Below are 17,676 nucleotides of genomic sequence, written 5' to 3' on the forward strand. Positions count from 1 at the left end.
GCCAGAGACCAGGGAGCATAAACAAAGCAACCTGTAGCTGCCACCAGCTCTACAGACTATGTGTTTGAACTCCCTGCAAACACGTGTTTATATCATGCTTCATTTAGGTACAAAACAGAGAACTTTGGAAAAGAAAGCACAGTTTCCTAACTAAAGCCCAGGAGGAAAAGCAGACTGACAGCTGTTCTAGATATTTTGACCTGAACTTCAGATTGCAAATACTACAAAAGCTCTCTCAGAAAAACCTGTGTTTGTCAGTACAGTCTTACACATATGTGCAACAGTTTGCATTTGAATGATAAAGCAACCCATCATCCTTAGGGATGGGTGCTCTGCTCCACAGGTATGAAAACTTGCAGAGAAATGGCTGGGTGAACAGGGACATGTATATGTGCACAATCCAAGCTATGTTAGTGAACTGTCCTTGACTATCGACAGGATGTTGGGGAGGGGGATGCTGACCACAGAAAGAGGAAGACTTGTGTTAGTTAGTCACGTGCATATTAATCTGTAACCAGTCGCTTGCTATTAAGGACCACGTGAATAGCAGCTGTGATCCAATAACATGGAGCTTGCTTATGTGTGCTTGGGGAATTAGGGTATACCTATGGGACTGACAAGAGAATAAACAGAGTTCCATCATATCTCTGTGAGAAGCGTGGTTCATCCCAGCAGAACTCTGGCTATTAAAACTGTATTCTTTTTACCAATAAAATCAACTTCAAAGTATGCTTCTCTAGTAACACGTTTGACTTCTGCTGCTCAGAAGTCACTGGGGTTCTAACATTTAGTTTTCCCAAACTCTCTTTCCCCTCACTTCTTGAAAAATGCATGCTGTGTTTGGGAAATGCCTCTCCTAAATTACTTTCCATGAAAACAAGTTGCCTGTACAAAGACAAAGCTGTAGAAACACCACTTAATGGTGCTTGTCCCAGAAAAGACCTGCATCTTCTCAGTCACAAAAAGCTTCAGAGAAATGCAGACCCAGCAACAGAACTGTGACACAAGTACAGAATGCAGTGGCAGAGCTGTAATGTACAAGGGAGACCTGACAGAAACTAAGCTGCTGCAGCAGTCCAGAAGACATGAGCAGCCCAAAGGAAATCTCATACCATTTGCCGTTGCTATGACAATTTTTTGCAGCCAACATGTAAAGCTATTGCAACCCCACGGGGACAAAGACAGTCTGAGAGAATTAGCCAGTGGGAAAGAATCATGGAAGGATCAAGACCTCAGAGAGGGACACTTCCACAGCTTGCTGGATCTCAGTGAGATGAGTTCAGACACAGAACACAGAAGTGCAAGGAGGTATGCAGAGCTGGAGGAAACAGTGGGTGGAAAGAAAGGGGGAAGTTGGTTTTTTTTATACACTCTAAAATGTGCCCTGCTTCTCCTCCACCCTCTCAAATAACTTGGAGAACAAAGGAAGCTGACTTTTTAGAAGTTGCCTGTTTGTTTTAGGAACATGTACATGTGATAAAGCAAAAATACTGTACTCATTAGCAGTAGACGTGTCACGCAACAAAACAGCTTCTACAAATACAGGCCAGCAAAGTACTCACCAAAGTAATCAAACATACTAAAGCCAACATATACAGCTTAGGAAAATTATTAAATAATTTTTAAAAGAAGCTTCAAAAATAACCCTGCAATGTAATAATTGCAAGTACTTAATGCTTTCCTGCCAACTCCCACCACCCAAGCTAACTCCAGACCCAACCTCAACCTGTACTGAAACACAGTCCCTCAAAAGCAGTGTGTCAAGAATATCAATCCCTCCCCTCTTGCACAGGCTCTGCTAGAAAAAAAAGTAGCCTTCTGTGTCAGGATGTATACCAGCAGTTACTGCTGCTGTCTCTTGGACTGTCACTTTCCAGGACGTGACCCATGACTATGATAAGTAAGGCAAACATTTACCTCTTGTACCTGGGGACACTTTGTGCCATCTAACGGCATACCTATGCAATCACCATGCCAGCAGCTTATGTATAATCTGGAAGAAAATCTAGCCCAAGCAATTTCTTGGTCATGAAGTCTAAAGATTTTATGGGGAAAACTTCAGTTAGCCAGATTTATCTTTTCCATTAATAGTATGTCATACAGTGTCTCTGACTTGTTTATTGGCAGCCTTGGCAGAAGTATCTTTGAGAAGCTGCCATCTTTGCACTTCTTGAGTGACTGACCAACCTTGGCCACGGAAACAAAGAGACAAACTCTGCAGGGCATATTCTCAGCTTTGCTAGCCTTCAGAGAATGCTACCCCAGCCAAATGGGTTGAGGATATATCTGCTGAGAGACCGAGGGTCCAATGAGAAGAGCACTAAGATTCCATGCTGCTCCATCAAAAATTGTAGAGAAGAATGTCAAAGCTTTCAGCCATTAGAGCTTCTGCGCTCTACTGACAAGTTAAGGTACCTACAACCACAACTTTCCCAAACACAGCATCCCTCCACAACACCAGTGTATTGTATACTTATACCTGCTGCTGTAACCTGGCAAAGTCGAGGTGCTAGTAGTATGAACACCCTCACTTTGGCCAATGCAGGATCTTTTAATGTGTAAAAATAAAGTATATGTAAAAATCAAGTAAATTTACCTAAGATTCATTTTCAGTGTTTCTCATTATTCTCATTACTCAATACCATTTTGGATATTTCTCTTTAAAGTCAAAACTGTTTCACTGTGTCTTGCAAATGGGAGTGCACACCCGGTCAGCAATCCTCGTACCAAATTCAGAACAGATGTTTATAAATAATTCTAAACTCTCTGCTGAAGCCAAGTACACAGAGTTCACCAAGACAGCACGCTGCTATACGAGACATGCTGCTCAAGTAATTTTTTGAAGCTACTCCCAACTGCATGGAGCTTTGCAGCTTTCATTGGCTCTCATAATGCCTAACACAATCTGAAAGTCAAAAATCACCAGTCCTAGTGATTACCATTATTCTTGTGTGGTTTCTCCCATTCTCCTTTGCAAATACTATCTAGCAATAAAAATATGAATATTTGGTGCAGATATAACCATGAGGCATCTTCTTTGATAAATCCAAGTCAGAAATACTCCTGATGTTCCAGCAGTGCTTTGAATTGTTGTGGAATAATGATGTTTTCTTTTCATGTAGAGACATGGAGGGGAGAAGGGAAGAGGAGAGGAAAAAGCCTTTTTCATCTGTCATACCACCAGCATTTAAGGAAGCATGAAATAAGGAGGATTTAAAACAAAGCTACAGTCCAGTCAGTGCAGTTTCATCCACCCTTGATTTCACAGCTGCTTACTGAGCAATGACACAATATAATTCAGACTTTTGCATCAGAGGAATTCTGTACAAATACCATGTTTTCTATGCAAACCTGAATTTGGACACAGAAGTCAGTCTTCATTCCACCTGGACAGAACTTCAATCTGGGATCATAGTCAAATAAATGGCTGTGACACTGAATGCTGCAATGTGATGTCTCACCCTTCCTGCTTTGGTACCTTTCATTTTATTATTTTTTTATTATTAAAAGCAGCTACTATAGTAGACCCTTAGATTTTACAAACAGAGGGGCAAAACTAATTTTCTTTTAAATATATGCTACAGATAGGAAGGTGGCAGTAAAATTTTAGAAGTGCACTGCTTTCTAAAGATCACATAAAGCACTGGATTAAAGAAAACTCTGGAAATCCTACCCAATCCTACTCACATAAATTCTCTGTGCACAGTAGTGATGTCTCACCATGTACTCCACAAAACTTAGTATCTAAAGACAGCATCAGTCCCCAGGGAAGATGTGATCTCTATGCATGAAGTCACATCACCTTACACTACAACTTCTCTCAGATAGAGTAAGTGGTCTTCGAGAATGAAACCACCCAGCAAAGACATGACTCCAGCCAGGTTATTTAATGGCATCGTGCCTCCTTTTTTCTTTGCTGCATACAAAAGTCTGATCCCTGCTCCAAGACATTCTACACTCATGAAGTGTTCTTAGGACTTGGGAGGAAATGTGTTCTATGAAAATGCAAAATATTAGGGGAAAATAGAAGGCTTCCAAAAGCTGGTTCTGCTGGTGGTGTTTTATGATATTGTTGTAACTGCTTTTGCATGGGCAACAAGGTAAGAGACAGCCTCTTACTCTGGGAAGTAAACCATCAGTAGGTAGCACCTTGTGCTCCTGGCTTAAATGAGCACAGGCACATTTGTATTGTCACATAACATCAGCAGAAGTTTAATCTTCCATGGAATGGGCAGCAGTGGCCACTTAGTACATCACAGAATATTCCGAGTTGGAAGAGACCCACAAGGTTCCTTGAGACTAACTCAAGGAATGGCCCATGTGAGGATCAAACCTACAACCCTGGTGTTATCAGCACCATGCTCTGACCAGCTGAGCTCATCTCAGGGTCATGTAGAGTTCTGCTGCTTTAACAAACTAGAAAGTCTGCCCTTTATCAAACTTAGAAAACTTGGTTCATGCAACTTCAAGAAAAATACATCTGGGAAAAGCTGCTGATGCAGTACCCTTATAAAGTCACAGATGTGGCTTATGGAAACCATCTGCTAATACCAAGTATGGATGCTACTAGAAAAGAGCAACCAATGACAGCTTACGTGAAACTTAAAATAATAGACTAAGTAAAAGAAAATAACTAATTTGACAGAGGGCAGAAAAGATGCCAATATAACCTTAACAGGATACACAAATATTAAAATACATTTGTTTGGAGAGGGACTTTCTTTATAAAACCAAAATTAAAATACCAACTTTTCTTTCAAAAATCCTTGTTCTGCTGTGGAAAAGAACTTGAAATTACAAGCTATGCATAAACAATGCAGCTCATACAGATTTTCAGACAGCAAAAGACTCTTGGAGGCCTGAGACAGCTCTTTCCCACTATCAGGTACCAATCCCAAAATCCATGTGTAACAGAGAGACACAGAGGAACAACACTCACCCAACTACCACAGCAGATAAAAGTAGGTAAAAGTCTGCCATTTCTGTCTATGTGAGAGGGCGACAGCACCAAAGTCGCAAGGAATATATATATGAAAATACACAAGAATGAGAACAACAACAAGCTCCAATCTGCTGTTGCTTTAATTTTATTTTGATAAAGCATTAAACATCTGTTATGCATAAGATTCAAGTAATGTTTTCTACGAAATTTACCACAAGTTATCACTCTTGTCAGCAGTAGACCACATTGCTGTATCTAAGTTCTTGTGGTTACACATGAACATGTAGAATAGCTAATAACACAGTCTATAAAACAGCAATAAGTCTTCCTTGCAAAATAATCCTTCCTTTGTTTACTATAATATGATTACAAAGAACAAGGGAGATAGAGCACAGCAGAGACTAGTTAACAAAGTAAAAACTAATAGTGATTTACTTTGTATCATTTCTAAAATTATCTGAAAGTAATTTTATTTTTCCACATAGCTTTCCTTTTGAATAGAAATAGATTTAAAATATTCACATCATGATGCACCCATCCATCAAGCTCCTTTCTCAGCTATTCAGTGAAGCCATGCTCAGCACACTGCTCAGGTCAGCCTTGCACACCAAGCCTTTTTCTACAAACTCTAAGTGAGAAACTTCCCCTAAAACTCCCTCCCAGGCATGGGCTTGCTCACCTGAGTTCTTAGGACCACAAACTCAACCCCTCCTTCCCATCCTATCCTCAAGCCTCATTAACTGTTGCATACCAGGAAGGCAATTAGAGGAATATGTCATACAGAGCAGCAGCAATGAGGAAAACAACTGTTGCAGCTCAGACTGTGATAATAAACACCTGCACAGCTGGAAGAGTGGCTCAGCTTTGCCACCTGGGACTACCCAGACATTTCTTTGATGCTTTCATTTGCCAGAGTATGGAGGACAAAGTCAGGAAATCCTGAGGGGACTGGGGAATACAGCTCAGAAACAAGGCAAAGCAGAAAAAAGGCAAAGAGCAGCTTTTGGATCAATTAATCTGTTCAGCAACTATTTCAGGTGACAGGTCTGTGAAGTTCACAGAGGACGGGAAAGTTCATTTGTGAGTTATTAAAGACACCAGGAAGACTCTCTCAAATAAGAACTCTCTCCTTTTCCAGACCAGAGAAGCAGCTGAAAAGTGGAGATGATATTTTCAACAGCAGAATATGTCTTATGTTTTGCTCAGTCCTGCACAAGTAACTCCCAAACCTGAGGGTACTATCCCTTAAGCAAAGTACTTTAAAGTTCCAAAAAGCATCACAAGGCAACCTGGATGCCCTAGTGCCAAGTTTTTAACTAACAACACTGTAACTTTACAACTGAACAAAACAAACTTGCTGTGAATGATTTTACTCAGAAAGCTGAATCAATCCACAATTCATGAAGGAATGCAATGTCTTCTAGTCACTGGTCTGTGCTAAGAAGAGAATCCTATAGAAATGCATGAGACTCTTCATTGCGGTAGAGCACCGTCTTCTAAAAATTGTTCTTTCCTATCTCTGACTGATGTAGCAGCTCTCAAACTACACTGTGATAAATGACTGAATCCTGGGTACACACAAGTGAACTGAGACCAGCTGGATGGAGAGCAGAAGATGTAGTGGATCAGGGAGGGAAAGGCATGAGGCAGCTGTGCTCCATCCTGGTCCCAACACAATACTGCCCTGGACACGCGGATCACTCCCCTCCCAGAGTCTCCCATGCACAAACAGCCCTCCCTCTCTCCTCTTACATAACACAGGGCTGAGATCCTCTACAAGAGCAATCAGCAGCCACAAGTAGGTACTAGAATCATGATGGGTTACCACAGCAAAGGGACAAACATGTTTGAACCTAGCAGCACATAAAAACTAGCACTGGTTTCTGCTGGCCTACATAAAAAAGTAAAAGGACATGTCCAACACTGTTTCTGTAGCATACAAACACCCAACACAGTGTTAAGAGAACTACCCAGGCACAAGGAGAGCCCTGGACACAGTACTTGAATACAATACTCAAATACTTTATCAGCCAGTCACACCATTTCCAAGTCTGGAGGGCGAGGTCTCCTATCATAACACCACACTGCAAACTGCAGTGCTGGCATCCTCCACAGAGCAATCAAAAAAGAAAGAGGAACAGCATTCCTAGTTCACATAGCTACGTGCTAGCATTCAAAGCATTTCCATCAACAACTTCTGACTGACAGCCAAAAATAACATTACACTTTCCTTACAAAAGTTTCACATCCAATAGACCAAGCGTTAAGATGTCCGGAAATAAACCATAAAGGGATTTCATCAGTTCCCTGTTCCTATTTAACACCTGATTATTACCTATGGCTATAGACGATTTAATGCACCCATTCGGGCTTCCGGATTTCATTCTAAGGGGGAAATGTATTTACACAGAGCAAGTATCTGTGTAACCTCAAAGTAACAAATCTTTTTTAGTATGTAGGATAGTAAATGTGTAATAAAGACTTTTAAACATTACTCCAGGGAAAATATTTAACTAAATTTACACCCAGAACTATATTTTGGTGATAAAAAATAATTTAGTCTGTTACAGAATGACTGATAGCATTATGAAGAACGCTGGTTACAGGCTGTTTAAACTTTAGGCAATGGAAAAACTTCTGCATTTTGTGTAACCGTGCTCGCTTAATATCTGTCACAGATTATTTGGGCATGTGAGTTCTCTGTCAACTGTGATGGGCTCCATACAGATGCAGAACAAAAAGACCACTCTTTGCCTTATGCTAGATAACAAAAGTTTTGAGAGCTCCCGCATTACCATTTTTTAACATCTGAATTTTCAGTAAATTTTAAGATGCAAAGTCAATGTTTGTCTGCCATTGTAAATTAAATGAAGGGCAGCAATGAGGAGGTTTGCATGATAGTCTATAAACAACCAACTCACTCATGAGTTCTAGCCTTTGCCTGCAGCTTTCCAGTTTCTGATACTCTTAAAAGGCCAGGTTTAGTATCTTTGGCTGGAACTGAGGTTGTACAAATTACAGTACTTCAATCCAGTAGAACTGAAATTTTTACTGCAGGAAGTCTTCCTTTTTAAAACACCTGAAAGATCATAGAAGCTGTGGCAACATGGGTACCCTGTTGGGGCAATTGCAGAGTGTGTGTATAGAGACAGTGAGAGCTTTGTGTGATGACAGTATGGAAGCAGCATAAGAAGCTGGAAAAGAGCAGACCTTTATGCCCACTGAGAATTTTAGTCCTTTCAATGTCTATCAAGGTTACTCGAAGCCTTCATATATTTGGTATTTGCTTCTAAGCCATTACAATCAGACAATTTTGTTCAAGGCTAGAAAGCAAGTTCTCATGTCAGAGCCTTCACAGAGAATATACAACCACTTCCTCTTCCCATTTATAACATACAAAAATCCATCTTGAAATGCTTTTGCTGACCTCAACTGTGGCAGCACAGTAGAAAGAACAACTGGCCTACTGCCTCTGCAGTCAAACACCACGAGACTGGTCTCTGCCTCCCTCCCCATCCCATCTGTTACACCATAATGAGCTGAGTAGGTGGGATTACTTAACAGTTTCTCTCTCCCTCCATTACCCCTGAGTTTCCACTCTCACCTTCATACAAACATTTCTGTTTCAGCCTCAGATTAATTTCTCTCATGTTAAAGAAGCTGCCCACCTCTCTGATCACAGCCTCCTCTCCAAACTACATTCCTCACCAAACAGCTGGCCCACACTGACTACATCAAAGGTTTTCCTGTTTACCACACCTTATCTGACAGTTACAGGTGCTGTTTAATGCTATAATGATATATTCACTATTATGCACTATTTAAAGCAGCCCACCCGGGAAAAACATTAAGACAGATGTGATGCAACATTCCTCACCAACCAGGATTTAGTGAGAGGGAAGATAATGATAAAAATCAAATAGTATATCCACCACTAAAACAACACCAAGCAATAAAAGGTTAAGCTAAGCTTACTTCAATGCTGCAGCTCTTCTTAAAATATGCCAATATCTATTAAAATCTGTTCCATTCACAGCTATACAACAAATCAGAACTATATAACCCAAGCATGATTTTAAACAAAATTATGGACAGAGTATTTTTAAAATCAGTTAGCTTTGACTTAAAGGCAAAATGTGCTGAAAACCTGTAAATTAGTTTGCACATTTCCCTTTTCCATTAATGCTAGCAGGCTTGTATTGGGTGGGATTTTAAATTTTATTCAAAACTCCCTGATGTCTGTATCTGGAAAAAAAACCCAAAAACCAACAAAAACAAAACAACAAAAAAACCCACTATAGACAAAAAATAAGAACGAAAGAGTCCAAAATATGCTAGTGTACTGCTGGCTAAATGACTAGGCTAATTTTCTGCCTGGGCAACTCTTCAAGAATCATTTTCTCTACTGCATGAAAGAGTTATTTATCACAAAAGTCCGTGCAGTCAGAAGACAACATGAGGGACTTGTGCCAAAAAGAAAGGCAGCATCAAACCAACCAAAGACTGGCCCTCAGAGCTTGTACTACTTTTCAAAGCATTCCTGTTTGGAGTGTTATAGCATTTCTCTATCAGGAGGAGTAAATTACCAGCCACCGACATTTGGGCTACTCGCTTTTTCTCTTTCTTTTCTTCCCCGAATTTCCAAAGTCTGCAAGGATTTAAGCATGTATTATATACAAACAACACCAGAGCATTGTGCTACGGCATCTTTTTGTCTGTGGGAGTTGTCTTCAAGCCGTTTCATGTAGCTTTTGGGATTTCCATTGGAGCCAAGCAAGCCGGGGAGGGAGCGGAGCGGAGCGACAATGGGAATATCCGGCTCTGCCTCCCGCTGGAAAAAACAGCAACAACAGCAGGGAAAGGCAAGACTCCTTTACACTGTATGACAATTGTCCTATTTTGGGGAGCTCAGGAAGAGGGAAGTCAGACTAACAGTTCCACTGGGTGACTTTTCCAAGAACACTTTCCAAGCTATTCAGCGAGGCGGCGAGAAGCTGCCACTCCTCCTGTCGCACCGCTGAGCTCCCCAGAGCCTACTGACCCTCCCTCAGCGCCGGCTAAGCCGCCCCAGGGCGGCGATCCCGTCCCGGCTGGCAGGACCAGCGGTACCCGATCACCCCCCGCGGCCGCCGGGAGCCCCCGTCCCCCTCCGCGTCCCTCCGCGCCCCGCCGCACCTTTTGCTCAGAGGCCGGACCCGCACGGCCACCTTGACGTTGGCCATGGCTCGGCTCACGCCCAGCAGCTGCGGCCGCCCGCGCCCCGGCCCCGCATCCCGCCCCCCGCCCGAGATGGGGAGGAGCGGGACGAGAGGAGCCGCCCGTCCCGGCCCGTCCCGCCCCGCAGCGGAGGGCAGCGCCGGAGAGAGCCCGGCCCAGGCAGCCCCGCGGAGGGAGCGCCGGGGAAACTTCCCCGGGCGGAGAGCAGGGGTTTCGGGGAAAGTCTGCTCAGCGCAGCCGCGCGGCAGCCTCTCCAGTATCCAAACCGCGCTTTTCCGCCTGAAACAGGGCTGCCCGGGAGAGCGGCACCCGCAAAGAAAGAGACGGCGATTTCGCGCTCTCCCCCAAATTCTCTTCTGCAGCAGCAAACCAGCGCAGGTTTTACCCAAGAGTTCAATGCCGCCAGTCCGATTAAGGGTGGTGCCCTTAAAGCGCTCACTAGGGACGAGCACTGTAAGCACTCCACATTAATTTGACAGGAATTTAGGGAAGGCAAGTATCCCTTCCTTATTAGTGCTAAAGGAAAGGTCTCAAGTGTTTTAGATTCCTTTGGAAACATCCCATCTTCATGTCTGTTGTACTTAGGATCGAAAAGAAAATCTTGACACTTCCAAAGAACTTTAATTGAAATCAGTATCTAGTTGTTGCGTTGATAAAAGGTTTGTATTTAGGGTAATATAAAAATCACGGAAAGTTTTTAAAAACTTCTTTTAGAATACTGTCTCTGTCACCTACTGGTATTACCAGGAAGATGCAAAACCAAGTAGCATTGGCATAAAGAAGATGCCAGGCTCAATAGACAAATCCTGTTTGGTTTTGAAAATTCCTTTTGCCAATGCAAATTTTTAAATGGACTTTTGGTTTTGCATTCCAAAATATGATAAACGGAACTACATCTGAATATAATATATGAGAGTTTTAGAGTCCTGTGTTGTTTTTATATTTAAACTTCTGTTTAAATTGACTTTTAACTGTACTGCTTTTTTGTACTTTACGTATAGTTCTTCTCATGAGACAGTTTGCCTTAAACTCCAGAAATGTTATATCTAAATGAAAAAGGTACCACATTCCAGAAACTTTCCCCAGTGAAGCACGGGATAGAGCCTTTGGACCCAATACTTTATTCACCACAGCGATGCTAAAATGAATACCTACAAGTTGTGAATCACTGTATACTTCAACAGATTTATCCCTTTAAATTACACTAAAGAATTAATTGACACATCACTGGCAAATGGCAATTAGGTAAGCTCTACCAACTCCAGAGTCCAATAGTCCAATAGTAGATACAGTAAAAAAAAATATATACTCAACTCTTTGGGATATGGCAAAAACACGTATTTCAAAGAGCTACAAGGAACAAATTGACTAGAATATTTTCATTGTACTCTAAAATTATTAAATTGCAACAGCTTTAATTTGCCTGACCTAAATCATCACTGTAAGACATTGGGAGTGAGAGGCTAAGCCTATGATAGATGTAGAGGACATTGATTCACAAAAATCACAGAATCAATTAGGTTGGAAAAGACTCAGCTCATGGAGTCCGACCTATGATCACCTATGGTTCTGTTTTCTCCCATTTCACAGAATGTGCAAAGCGTTTTCAGTAAAAATGTCAGGTTCTTCGCAGTTGTGTGGAAAACCTTCATTTTCACATCTGGAACAACAACATGGGACTTTGGACTCAAATCCTGCAATAACCTACATAGCAAGTGTTGGCACAAAGACCCCATTAATGTTTGTGGGACTTGATCACGAGTTTATATTCTTAGATTCTACCTCATGACATTCTGCTTAACCTAATTCAAATTGTTTCTATCCTCTTAACTTTCCTCAACAGCAGCAGAGAGGAACATCGCCATAGCTTACACAGTATACTAGAGATTTGTTAAGTTGGATGTCTTGTCATCACACCCTGCAGAATGGCTACAAAGATTAAAAGGAGATTCTCAGAAAATTTCAAATATAAAATAGACCAAACACAAGTAAGTCATAATATAGTGTGCTCAACAAAGAGCCAAAGATTTCTTCCTTAATTCTGCTTTAAGTTTATATGCAATAATCAGATAAACTTGTGAAATCTGTGGTACTGAGCCACCCAGTGGTTATTTTGAAAAAGCAAAATGCTCTTACTTCAGCAACAGAAATCAACAGGTTGGATGTTCACGTACCAAACAATACAATGGTAGAAAAGAATACATCTGCACCGCTTCTGTCTGCTCCGTATCCTGAATACAAAACTGGGCACCCTCCAAAGACAACCATCCTGGTTTATAGATGTCCTGCCCATGACATTTCACCAACCTGTCTCTTCCTGAGGGCTACAAACTGGAACAATCAATGCTTTTGATAAACTGTCAATCTTACTCATGGAACAAGAGTTTTATTCTAAGTGGGACACCGAAAATAGGGAAAGCAACAGAAAATCTGAACAACATATTTATATCATTGAATATCGAGAATATATTTGCTATCATTGAAGCATGGTTTGCAAATCAGTAGACCTGCCATATATCACCAAGTCTATTCCCTGCTTTCCCACAAAACCACATCAGTCACAATAAACTGTAATTTAAAACTAATTAAATTTCTTGATTGGAACTCCTACGGAAACATAAGCTTGGACCTAAGATTTTATAACAAAATTAAAAGCAAGAAACTGAGCTTTTGAAATCTAGTGCTTTTATTGAAGTTTCATGGTGATGTACAAAATACAGTGTTTTATCAAGATGCTTACAAAAATGAATAAAGATACTATAGCAAGTGCAAAAGAAATATCAAAGCAATTTTCCATTGAACATACAGGCTCCAAGGGACTCCAATCCAACTATTTCAAAAAGGAACTCCTTAACAGGCTTCTCAGCACCCTGTCTTCCTATGAGCTACTGCTTATTGTCCTTTTATTTCGTAAATAGTTGGAGAACTGTTACTTAATAACAGAAATATAACTACCTACAAAGTCTCTGTTGGATTAAAAGACACCCATGTTGCAGTTTTCACAGAAGACCCTAAGAAGGTAGTTCTTTGAATAGTCATCCTATTTGAGAAAAATGATTTGTTAGGTTAAAGATAAGCCAAAGTCCAAGTCAGCAGTTTTGCATACGTTGTTAGAATACACTTCCTTTTGCAGTTTTTCCCATTTCAGTATTTGCTCTGTCAGCTCCTCCAACTCTATCATGAGCACCTCTGTTTTTGACAAAGTGGTGTCCTGAAACAGAAAAGGGTTGGATTTAATCTCTATACATCCTGTCAGTCTATCAAGACATAAAAGTAACTCAAATAACCAAACAGCATTGCATTTTTCATGCTGGAGAAGACAGCAGGTTCAGTTCTTTTACTACTCACCATATTGTTCATCATATGTGATATCTGAGGCATGCTTCTTACAGACTGCAAATGGCTTTCAAGCTTCTCAATGAAAGTCACAGCCTCTGTCAGCAACTCTACTATACACCTGTAACCAAAAATGAGCTCAAAGGTTGCGCTAAACAACAAGAATTTAATACCTATAAGCTCTTTTTTCATTGCCCTGCTTTTCTTAGTCCCCTTCTCCAGCTTTATGCAAGCTCCTTAACATCTAATTAATTTTTCTGCAATTACACTTCTTGCATGACTCTTAGCAACAAGCAGGGCAGGAATTACAGAAATGACTAGCCACTTCTTCAGTACTTGGGCTAGATTTTTAGACCATAAGAAGAAGGACTATACTTTTAAAACATGCACTATGCGTGTCTGAGAATCATTCATGCTTAGCTCTAAGCAAGCAACAGTGGTAGGAAGACACCCAGTGCTAAAGTAACAACTGCTTGGGAGAAGCATAACAAACTCAGCATGTAGCACATTTGTTTAAAACAATACATCACAACTTGTTCTGCAGACTTCTGAAGACAAGACCAAAAACCTAAGTAAATATTCATAAAATATGTATTACTACCTTCCTACGAATTTATCAGTGAGTAAACTACTAGCTTTTAGCTGAGGTTCTGCTATCATTTTTTATGTCTATTTTTATCAGGGGAAAAATTAATGAAAGCATGGGATTTTTACTGTCTACTAGTTCAAATTAATTTGGACTCATGCATACAAGAACAATTCTTTTCTGTGTGCCTACTTGTGAAAAGTAGCCTCAATAGGCAGGCTCTCTTGACATCTGTGTTTTATCAGCCTCTTTCTGAGAGCCCTCTTCTCTTTCAGTATGGCTTCCAGGTGCCTGTTCATATCTTGCAAAATTTCGCACTTTTTCCCTGTAAAATAAAATTGCAAAGTTGAACCCATTGTCCTGCTAAAACAAGAGCAAAATCTGTCCAGCAGACAGAAAGAAAAACACTGATCTATTGCAATGGACAGCTTACATTCAAGACAGACATTAATCAGAATGGCTTTTGCTGGAGCATACATGATTTAGTATCAGCATGCACTCAAACTCACCATAACTACTTTTTAGAGATATAGATATGTTGTTTTACATTATCCATATTCTTAAGTAAATTCTCTTTGAGATGAAGTCAACTTCTTAAACTATACCATAGCATTGAAGTATTGCAATAGATTTCACTACCCTACCCTAACAGTGGCAGGCTAGAATGCTTTTAAGTACCCATAAAATCATAGTGGAAAAGTGTGAAATAATAGATGAACACATATGCTCCCCAAGTGCTGAATTATAAATTTAAGTTTAGGGGGAGAGAGATGCAGCAGAAACACACGGAGTTTCTGGAAAACAAACAGAGTAGCACATGCAGGCCAACGGTTACTGATGATCTCAGAGCTGATGCTCCACTGACCCTGGAGAGCTGACCACACCTCCCACACTGTTTTGGAGAATGAGTTACACACAGAGCTTCTACTAAGACTGTAGAGAGTGCAAGTTCAAATAGTATGGAAACATGCTTTAGATGTTAATGAAACACCTACCACCTCCAACAATTATTCAGAGACGACTGCTGCAATAACTTCTGGAATTGTCATGTACTCAGAAGAAACATTAATCTGCTGCTAATTTAAGACTCTTGGTTTTTCTACGGTACAACTGCACTTACCTAAGTGAAAATGGTGAGTAATGTCTGCTGTCTCATTCTCCAACTGCATCATTTCAGTTTCCAGTTTTATCTACAACAATAATAGCATCAAATGAAAATGCATTTTTAACATACTTATCCAGATATTGTTGACTCTCGTGGGGTGGAGGAGGAAGTAGAAAGGGAGAAAGTGGCAGCATAGGAGAGAGCATGTGTACGAAAGAGAGCAAGCATTACCACAAGAACATGTTACCCTGCTCTCCAGAGAGTGTCTACCACTAGGTGGGGCTTTTTTGGTCAACAAGAAAAAGACTGTTTAAAAAGACCAACTTAAATAATTTGGTGATTTGTGCTGGAAAAGACAGATCTTGCAATTCATTCCTAAACCACAGAATTTATGATAGAATGGCTTGGGTTGGAAGGGCCGTTAGAGATCATCTAGTTCCAAACCCCTGCCAATGGGCAGGGATATCACCTGCTAGACCAGGTTGCTCAGAGCGCCATCCAACCTGGCCTTGAACATTTTCAGGGATGGGGCATCCACAACTTCTCTGGGCAACCTGTTCCAGTGTCTCACCACCCTCACAGTAAAGCATGTTTTCCTAATATCTGATCTAATCTAATCTATCTTCTTTTAGTTTAAAACCATTCCCCCTTGTCCTAGCATTATCTGCTTGTGTAAAAAGCCACTCTCCCTCACTTTTTAAGCCCCCTTTAAGTACTGGATGGCTGCTGAACAATCCATGCTCTCTCAGCCTGTGTTTGTAGGAGAAATGTTCCAGCCCCTGGATCATCTTCATGGCCCGCCTCTGGAACTGCTCCAACAGGTTCACCTCTTTCCTGTCCTGAGGATCCCAGACCTGGACACAGCATTTCAGGTGGGGTCCCACAAGGGCAGAAGAGGTGAATCCCCTCCCTTGCCCTGCTGGCCACGCTGCTTTTGATGCAGCCCCTGATGTTGTTGGTTTTCTGGGCTGTGACTGCATGTTGCTAGGTCATGTCTAACTTTTCATCCCAAGTCCTTCTCCACAGTGCTGCTCCCAATAAGTTCATCTCCTGGTCTGTATTCATGTCTGGGATTGCCCTGACCCAGGTGCAGGACCCCACATTTGGTCTTGTTGAGGCTCATGAGGTTCTTGTGAGGCTACTTCTCAAGCTTGCCCAGTCCTCTGGATGGCATCCCATCCTTCTGTTGTGTCCAGTGCTCCTCTCAGCTTAATGTAATCTGCAAACTTGCTGAGGGTGCACTGATCCCTGTCTACACCATTGATAAAGATATTGAAGAGCATCGGTCCCAGGACAGAGCCCAGATACCACTGGTCACCAGCCTTCAGCTGGACATAGAGCCATTGACCACAACTCTCTAGCTGTGTCCATTCCGCCAATTCTGTAATCACTGGATAGTCTACCCTTCAAACCCATGTCTCTCCTACTTACATGTCTTGCAAAGCAGTTTCATAGTCTATGTAATGTCTAAACCAACATTATAAAATACAAGGCAGCAGCTGGTTCAGGCAGTAGGAAATGTCTGAGATTACTGCCGGCTAACCAACAAAATTGCCTATAAAGAGGCACATTTTTGTGACTTGAAGTCAACTACATATTCTTTATTGTTCAGTTTCCTTAGAAAACTTCAGGAAACAATTTAGTCAAAGGTGCAGCCTGCTGAGTCCTTCTACTTATTCCTAAAACTTTTGTTTCACAGTTTTGTTCTTTTCTTGATGACAACTCAGTCCACTGGGGAAAAAAGTGCCAACTGTTAAACAGCTGAACTGTTAAAAAACCCCTCAAAACATGAGACATCATGGCACGTGGCAGTCTGATACTTCATCAGAGCCCTGGATTACCGCCAGGTATCAAAGTGCTGAGTGCACACTGGCAATAGTAAAGGCTGTACCTCATTGATTTCAGCTTCCGTGTTTACCATTTCTTCCATCTCTGAGAATTTTGCAAAGCATGGCGTTCTTCTACTAGTTAAATCCAAAGCCTCCTTTGAAAGTAAGACAACAGGAAAAATGCAATCAGTAGCAAGAAAGTACCGAGCAAATGCTCCATAATAAGTCTTCCACAGTTTGAAGTTGTTCCTCTCCTGCGCTCCGCAATACAGCACAATTCACCCGAACAACGCCTAAGTCACGCTACTCCGCGGCGCCGTCCCCGCGGCCGCCGGGCCCGGGCGGTACCTGGCTCACGGCGCCCGCCGCCAAGCACCGCTCCAGCAGCACGGCCGCCGCCGAGCGCTGCCCGGGCTCCCAGGGCCAGGGCTCGCCGCCGCCCTGCTCCTCATCGCTCTCCACGTCGAGCCACGCGCTCCACTCCAGCTCCAGCTCGGGGTCGCCATCGAGCTCGGAATCGGACTCGAGCTCGGGGTCGCTCGCTCCGCGGGGCCGGGGCCCGGACCCGGGGCTGGGGCTGGCGGCCTCCACGGGCGGACTCCCGGCGTCTCGCAGTGGCGGCGGCGGCCGGGAGCGCCTGGGGGCCGCCATGACGGGCGTG

The 17,676-nt window shown here is 42.1% G+C and overlaps 2 protein-coding genes across 3 annotated transcripts in view; both read right to left on the minus strand.

The window, feature by feature from the left end:
• The window catches only part of STARD9 (StAR related lipid transfer domain containing 9), a 101,389-nt gene extending 91,165 nt beyond the window's left edge, over nucleotides 1–10,224 (minus strand). For both annotated transcript variants that reach the window (XM_032111531.1, XM_032111529.1), the window contains exon 1: nucleotides 10,118–10,224. In XM_032111531.1, coding sequence (XP_031967422.1) covers nucleotides 10,118–10,164 — 47 coding nt within the window. In that variant the 5' untranslated portion in view covers nucleotides 10,165–10,224. The remainder of the gene's footprint in view (nucleotides 1–10,117) is intronic.
• A 2,598-nt stretch (nucleotides 10,225–12,822) lies between these two features.
• On the minus strand, nucleotides 12,823–17,672 carry HAUS2 (HAUS augmin like complex subunit 2). Its single transcript, XM_032110675.1, has 6 exons — nucleotides 17,364–17,672; nucleotides 17,078–17,170; nucleotides 15,202–15,271; nucleotides 14,274–14,406; nucleotides 13,508–13,616; nucleotides 12,823–13,370 (listed from the first exon to the last, which is right to left on the minus strand). Exons 1-6 carry the CDS (start codon nucleotides 17,664–17,666, stop codon nucleotides 13,221–13,223), a joined length of 858 nt encoding a protein of 285 aa, XP_031966566.1. The 5' UTR covers nucleotides 17,667–17,672; the 3' UTR covers nucleotides 12,823–13,220.
• Nucleotides 17,673–17,676: the final 4 nt, after the last annotated feature.

The sequence above is a fragment of the Corvus moneduloides genome, chromosome 6 (genome assembly GCF_009650955.1).
Source record: "Corvus moneduloides isolate bCorMon1 chromosome 6, bCorMon1.pri, whole genome shotgun sequence".
In the NCBI taxonomy this organism is placed as follows: Eukaryota; Metazoa; Chordata; class Aves; order Passeriformes; family Corvidae; genus Corvus; species Corvus moneduloides.

Coding starts and splice junctions, on each gene's coding strand:
- HAUS2 (XM_032110675.1), bottom strand. CDS start 17,666: ATGGCGGCCCCCAGGCGCTCCCGGCCGCCGCCGCCACTGCGAGACGCC. Junction 17,171..17,363: donor CGGCGGGCGCCGTGAGCCAG/GTACCGCCCGGG, acceptor TTACTTTCAAAG/GAGGCTTTGGATTTAACTAG. Junction 13,371..13,507: donor CACATATGATGAACAATATG/GTGAGTAGTAAA, acceptor TTTCTGTTTCAG/GACACCACTTTGTCAAAAAC.